General features: G+C 68.4%; 1 protein-coding gene across 3 annotated transcripts in view; it reads right to left on the reverse strand.

The window, feature by feature from the left end:
- The window catches only part of JAG2 (jagged canonical Notch ligand 2), a 28465-nt gene extending 23843 nt beyond the window's left edge, over nt 1-4622 (reverse strand). For 2 of the 3 annotated variants that reach the window (XM_054448664.2, XM_054448663.2), the window contains exons 1-2: nt 4197-4622; nt 3599-3949 (exon numbers count right to left, since the gene is read on the reverse strand). In XM_054448664.2, the coding sequence (XP_054304639.1) occupies nt 3599-3949; nt 4197-4262 (417 nt within the window). In that variant the 5' untranslated portion in view covers nt 4263-4622. Of the gene's footprint in view, nt 1-2997; nt 3319-3598; nt 3950-4196 lie in introns of those variants that run through there. The other variant, XM_063652097.1, reaches the window with a different exon arrangement.
- Nucleotides 4623-7194: the final 2572 nt, after the last annotated feature.

A 7194-nucleotide genomic window follows, 5' to 3' on the forward strand; every position in this document is an offset into this window, starting at 1 on the left:
CCCAGCCCACTCTCCAATCCTCCCTGGCCAAGGGCAGTCCTCCCTGGCTCCTATGGTCCCCATGTTGCCTGGGCACTGAATGCCCCACCCTGCCCCCATACCAAAGCTTTGAACCAGACCCCCAATGTACAAGGCGGACATGCCCTGAGTTCTCCCCAGGGCTCTGGGCCCCAGGGCCACGACAGGAGGAGCAGACCGATGCCCAGCCAACACAGGAACCCAGACGCCCACGTTCCATACCAGACCAGCCAGCTCTCCTGGTCCCTACTGGGAAGGTGTGGGAAGGAGAGGGGTGGTCCCCAGTGTGCAGACAGGATCCCCTGAAGGTAGGGTGGGGAGGCCAGGGCCCTGTCATCCCCAGCCCAAGCTCAGAAAAAACAGGAAGCAGAGTGGGGCTGAACCTCACACCTGCCACAAGCAGCTTAGGTGGCCCCAGGCACAGACCTCAGCCTGGCCCACCTTGAGCCCTAGGGGAGCTGGATGCAGGGGGTGGGCTCTGTCAGAGCCTTCCTCCCTAGGGGGCAAAGAAGAGGGGAGGGAAGGCTGGGAAGGGGAGGAACTGGACAGGTCCAGGAGCTGGGCTGGGGGCACAAGCAGAGCCTGAGCTGGGAGCCCAGCAGCCCCATCTGACTTCGTGAGACCCGCAATGAAAAAGCAGCACTGTGCCCCTTTCACAGATGAGAAAAGCTCAGCCCCAGCACCTTCTGATGGCCCAGCACCTCAGGCCTCCTGAGCTGATAGACACAGGGTCAGCCCCAGGCCCACCTCCTATATCTGCAGGGCCCTCACCCATCCCATTCTCCTCATAAGCCCAGATCCGTCACGGGGACCATGCTCCAGCCATGCCACCCCGCATAGCTGCCCTGGAGCCCAGCATGCACATGCCAAGACAGAACAAGAAAGACCCTCGCTGGCAGGCAGGCTCCTGGGCTCCTGGCTCCAGAGATGGGCCAGCCAGGCAGGCACGACTTCCAGCTGCACCTCTGAGGGCGGGGCCCTGGCTGCCCAGGTCACGGCCAACTGCCACCACCCTGCTCCTCCCTCAGCCAGCAGGTGTCCCCTGGGCCTGCCACCTACCAGGCCCCAGAGAAAAGCTCCCTGCTGCCCCCAGCATGACACTACTCCTCCCCAAACCTCCATCACCACCTGCCATGCCTACAGAGCACCCGGGGTGCGTGCACACATGCAGCTGGGAGAATGTGGCCTCACCCTGCCAGCTACAAGCCAGGCACCAGGACCAACCCAGGCTGACACCGGCCTCCTGGGGACGTCTGGGGGTGGAGCCAGGAGAGGAGGGGCAGCCGGGCAGCCTGCTGGCATGTGGTCCACCACCTCTCCACATCCAAGACCCTGGGCCCGCCCACTGAGCGAAGCTGAGCCCGAGACCAGCACAGATACATGAGGAGCAGACAGCACACAGACCCCGGCCGCAAGAAGCAAGGCCAGGGGGCAGAGGGCCACCCAGCCAGGCCTGGGCCAACAGCAGAGACCACAGGGTTGGGAGAGTCACTCGGGGGCAGGGGGCAGAGGAGATGAATGCAGAGCCCAGACTCCCCCACTCCTCTTCCACAAGGCCCTCTCATTCCCTTTACTCCAAGGAGCCCAAAAGTCCCTTGGCGGCCCTGGGCAGGATGCCACCCTAGCCTCCAGGCTGAAACCCCTCCTCAGGTCCCAGGGAGCCTGAACTCGGTCCTTGCCTTCCCGTCACAGCCAAGTACACCTCAGCTCACCACACAGAGCTGGACCTCAGCAAGCCAGGGCAGCGTGGCCGCGGGCTGCCGCCGCCCGAGTACAAATACCAGGGTGCTGGCATCACGGCACAGCTCCCGCCCGGCAGCCAGGCCACATGGCAGGAGACCAGGGCTGCCCCCAAACACGCAGCTATGCCACTGCCCTGGCCCCCAACTCAGAGACAGGCCACCTGCCCCCTCCTGGGGCATTCGAGGAACCGGTTGGAAGCAAGAGGCAGAGAGGTGAGCTGGCCCCGAAACCCAGTGCCCGGACTCCAAGGAAGGCAAGGGCCTGCCCGGTCCCATCCCACACCTGACCGGCTGGCCAGCGCGGCGAAGAGCCAGGGCGGACACGCGATAGCCCGCCACATTCCTCCAAGACCTCCCTGCCCCCACACCCACTGCTGCCAACTCGAGCAGAAAACACATCCTCAGGTAGCGATGTGGGGCCACGCTGGCTCAGGCCCAGATGCAGATGACAGGCTGCGGGCCCTGCTCAGACCTGCCTGCCGCGCCGCCGTTGGGGCGAGGGGCTGGGCTTCTCACAACTGCCTGGGCCCTCCCATGCCTGCCCCTGCCTTTTCCATCTGGGGGACACTTTCCCCTCTCTGAGGCCCCCCGGTCAAGGGATACCCGGTGGGGTGCTCAGGGGTTGAGGACACGGCCGGAGGAGACCGTGGCCAGCTTCCACGGGTGGGAGCTCAGGGAGGGGTGAGGATGGGAGCAGCAGGCAAGGCCGCCAGCCAGGGCTGCAAAGGTACAGCACAGGACTGGGAGCCAGACACAGCAGGCCCAACTGGCGTGACCTCGGCAGGGACTGCCCTCAACTCACAATCTCTTCATGCCCCAGGATACCAGGTGGGCACACTCTTGTGCCTCCTGCTGGCTGGAGCCACTTCCTGGCTCCCAGGTCCATCTACTCCCTGATCACAGGTCTGCATGGCCCTCTCATTCCCGCACTCACCTAGTTCCAGGACCCCAGCACAACGACCAAGCAGGGAAGGACCTCTGGTCACCAGGGCAAGGCCCTGCTCCAGGCAATGAGGTAAGGCCCCCAAGGCCCACTGGGCCTGCCCCCCTATCACTACCCTCCCGCCAGCCCACTGGGATGAGTACCTGTTTCCCAGTGACACTGGACCCCTACCACCCCTCCTCCCAGCACGCCCAGGCCAGGGCTCCTGCCTGACTGGCCACCTGCCAGGGGAGACCAGACAGCCCCGACTCAGCTTCTGCCCCTCCAAACAGTAACAAAACCAAAAAAACCCACAAACAGGGCAGTGCCACAGAAGGTCACAGCACCAGGATCCACTATCTCTGCTTCCGAAGGATCTTGGGTCAGCATCGGGGGCTTCCGCCGACATAAGCGTTAGGCGTTAGGCTCTCCCGGGCCTAGGTCCCACGGCGCCCGCCCGTGCCCCTCAGGCATCCAGGAAACTGCAGGGCAGGCGCAGGCTGGCCACGGGCCCGGGGAGGCTCCGTCAGGGCCTGCCCTAGACCAGCCCCAGCACGCGCTGCGCACATGCCTCCGCGGCCTGCCCGGGACCGGGGCGCCTCGCCTCGCCTCCCCACCCAGACAGACACGCGCAGGGCTACGCAGACACACGCCGCACACCGCCGCGCACGCGGGACGCCGCCGCCCAGCCCCCGCCGCGACCCCGCTCCCGGTGGCCCCGGGGCCCCGGCGCGCCCACGTGGCCAGGCGCGGACCGAGTCCCCAGAGCACGCGCCCCCTGCCGGCCCCGCCCCGCCTGGGCGCGCGCGGCTCGCACGCAGACCCGGCCGCAGGTGTTGGGGGGTCGCGAAGCGCGCGGGGCCGGGGCGCGGAGGGAGAGGGAATGGCTGGAGCACGGGGGATGGAGCGCACGTACCGGCCAGGCGAACTGGAAGGGGATGACGACGAGGCCCGGGTCTTGGTCGCCGCCGGCCCGGGCCCGCGCCCGCGCTCGGTCCCCCGCAGCGCCCGCCGGCGGCAGGTAGAAGGAGTTGCCGCCCAGCACGGGCGTGGCGCCGTGGCCGTAGCTGCAGGGCCCCGTGGGCGTCACCTTGGCCTGGTACTCCTTAAGGCACACGCGCACGTACGTGTCGCACTCGTCGTGGCCGCAGCCCCCCGCGCGCGTTGTCCGGCCGTCGCCGTCACAGCAGGCGCCGCTCAGCAGCTCCCCGTTCACGTTCCGCAGCGCGCTCAGCTGCAGCTCGAAATAGCCCATGGGCCGCGCCGCCTAAAAATAAGGCAGCGGGAGAGCGGAGGGAGGCGCGGGCCGGGGTCGGCGGGCCGGGCGCCAGGGGTGGGGGAACAGGCCCCGCCGCCCCGCCCCCACCCAGCCGCGCCCGCCCGGAGCCCCAGCCGCCGCGCGCAGCCTCGAGGGCTTCCGAACCACGGCGGCCCCAGGCAGTGCCCGCCCGGCCCCTAGGGGCGGCCCGGTGTGCCCAGTCCGCGACCCCCGCCGCCCCCGCCGCCCCGCTCACCTGCACCCAGAGCGCCAGCAGCAGCAGCAGCCGCCGGGGCAAGCGCCCCCGGCCCTGCGCCCTCATTGCCCCCGCGACCCGCCTGCCCGGCCCCGCCGCCGCCGCCCGCGCCCGGCTCCCAGCCGCCGCGCCGGCCTCCCAGCGCCCGCCCGCCCTCCGAGCGCCCGCAGAGGCAGCGGCAGCGGCAGCGGCAGAGGCGGCGGCGGCGGCGCGGGCGGGGTCGAGCGCAGCGCCGCGGCGCGCGGGCCTGGGCGGCGGGCGTGCAGGGGCGGCGGCAGCTCCGGCTCGCTGGCGGCCGCGCTCCGGCTGCCCGGCCCGGCTCCCACCCGGCGGCGACGGCGGCGGCGGTGAAGGCAGCGGGTCCCTGCCTCAGCTCTGCGCGCCCGCGCTCCCGGCACCGCAGCCAACAAGTTCGGAACGAGACTGACAGCTCGCTCGCCCATTCGTCACCCGCGCACCTGCATATGCATGAGGGGGCGGGGCCGCACCGCGGGGTGGGGCCGGGGGGGGGGTCCGGGGGCGCCCCAGGCTTTAAAGGCGGCAGAGGGCGTCGCCTGCCAGCGCCCAGGCCCGGCGCGCGCCTGCCAGGGTACGCGGGCGGCGGGGGCACGGGGCCTCGGGGTCAGCGCGGGCCGCGGGGGCCCCGCTCACACCTCCGCGTGAGTCGGCGAGGCGGGCGCCGGCGCCGCAAAGCTGCCTCCCCTCCTCCGCCTGGGCTCCTGCCGGGTGTCAGAAACCGGGGGTGGGGCGCCCCGAGGTTGCCGTGTGGTCCCCTCCCATCAGTGCGCCACCGCCGCGCTCCTCGCAGTCCCAGAGGAGATGCCGCCTCCTGCTCTGATCAGGGCTCGGCCTCCACGCCAGGTGGCGCGGCCCTGGGGCCAGAGCGGGGGCCCAGCCCCTACTGCGCGCCCCCCACCTCCTCCGGGAATCTCCCCCTCTCCGCGCCGCTCCTACCGCCTCCACGCCGGCTGCAGGGGGCGCTGCGCCCCTCCGACGCCCCTGCATTCCCCTCTGCGAGGCGCGCGGGTCATGCAGCCGGTCAACAAATGCTCCAGGGTGCAGACTGCTCAGCTCGGCGCTGGCGTCGAGGTCGCCAGGCCATGCCCTCAGGAAATGCTCAAGCCGCATTCCCCGTTTCCCGCCTCTCGCCCCCCAAGCCCAGACCCTCTCCCTGGGTGACCTCGCAGCTCCTCCACAGGGTCAAAAACCAATGGCACCTTGCTTCTCCTCCAGTGAGCACGGTCCTTTCCAGAGCTAGGGGTCACCTTGGTGGTTAAAGATCCTCATATGGTCCAGAGGGGTCCTCAGCCCATCCCCATGATAACTGAGCTGTCTTCTCTCCCCCTAGCTCCTCTGGCAAATTTGCCCTGTGCCCGGAGCTGGGTGGCTGTGCAGCCCCCCGGCCTGGAGCAAGTCACTGCCACCATGGTGCTGGGGCTGAGGGCTGAAGGAGCAGAGCTTTGGAGGCACAGGGCCTGTGAACACCCCATACGCAGGGTCTGCCTGCTCCATCCCTGTTTAGCAGCCCCTCCAGGATCCAGGCCGCAGGCTCAGCTGAAGGTCCCTAAAGGGGTGGGTCAGAGACCCCCCCATGCCTGCCTCAGCTGGCTCTGCTCACTCAGAGTGCCCACCCCAAACTTGGTGGTGGGTAGGCTTCATGGGGATTAAGACACAAGCCAGGATGAGGCCCGCACAGAGACCCCCACCAAACAAGAGAATCCAAGCTGTGTTCAGAGCCCTCCAGTTGCCACCCTCCGGTGTGTGGGCAGTGATTACCGCCTACGGGGTGAGGGGCTCCCTGTGGAGATGCCACCTCTCCTGTGCTTTGGCCTGGGGGCAGGTACTCGGGTACTTGAGAGAGGGAAGCCCCAGGACAGAGAAGTCCCCTGCCTGGCTCCAGAGGCCCAGGGCTCCATCCGCACCTGCGCCCACTGCCCCACTATGGTGGGGGAGGGGGTGCTGGGTGCCTCTGCTGGGCACTTGGCCAAGTGGTGAACAAGGGAGACTCCGCCCCTGCACACCCTCAGGAGCCCCCAGCCCAGTGGTGGACAGAGGACTTAGACAAGTCATGCAGAAGCTGGCACAGGGGGCCGCCAGAGCGTGGACGGACATGTGTCAGCCAGACCAGGAGCTGAGGACAGCATGTGTCAAGGTCCTGGAGCCACAGGAGCAGGACCCTGGTAAGGGTCATGACCACAACCCAGGGCCAGTGGGGACACACGAGTCCTCCTGCTAAGACCCAACAGGGGTCACAAAAGCAACTGAGCTGGGTGGGCTGCAGTGATCTACATTTTCACAAAGTTCCCTGGTTGTGGGGAGGGGACAGGCACAGGGGTGAGGTCAAGGCTCTGCCGTGGTGCAGGTGAGGGGAGGGGACGGTAGCTGGGCTGAGGTGGGGGAATTCCAGTGTAGGAGGGAACCCAGGGAACAGCCCCTCCAGGTTCCCCTCCCTGGTCCAGTTCCCAGCTTCCTGCTCTTGGCCAGCTGTGGGAGGAAAGGACTGAAGAGGCTGGCCACTCAGCGGCTAGTGGCCATGCAGCTGAACCTCAGGGGCTCGTGTGGGGCCTGTTCCCACAGCGGCTGCATTTCAGCCGAGGCTCCCCCAGCTCAGAGCTGTCCCAGCACGGAGGCCCCAGTGAGGGATGCGCACTCATTTCAAAATTCAAGCTCAACCCAGCAGGGGCCGCAGCCTGCCTGGAGCCCTGCCCACTGGCCTGCCCAGCCTCAGGGTAGACAGCCCAGCCCATCCTGCCAAGCAGGGGGATGGCGGCCCCACTGCCTCCCTCCAGGCCCTTTGGAGACCTGCCTGGGTATCCGTGGCCCAGGGCAGGTGGGTGAGCATCAGTGTAGGACCAGGGGGTCAGTCCCTGCCCCCCTGCCCAGGGTGGCTCCCTCTCATTTTCCCCTCTTAGGAGCCACTGCCTGGACCTCATGATGTCCATGAGAGGACCCAGGTCAGGAAGGTGGCCGCACCTGCCCTTGGGGAGAAGGGGAACAT

The sequence above is a fragment of the Pongo pygmaeus genome, chromosome 15, assembly GCF_028885625.2.
Source record: "Pongo pygmaeus isolate AG05252 chromosome 15, NHGRI_mPonPyg2-v2.0_pri, whole genome shotgun sequence".
Taxonomy (NCBI): Eukaryota; Metazoa; Chordata; class Mammalia; order Primates; family Hominidae; genus Pongo; species Pongo pygmaeus.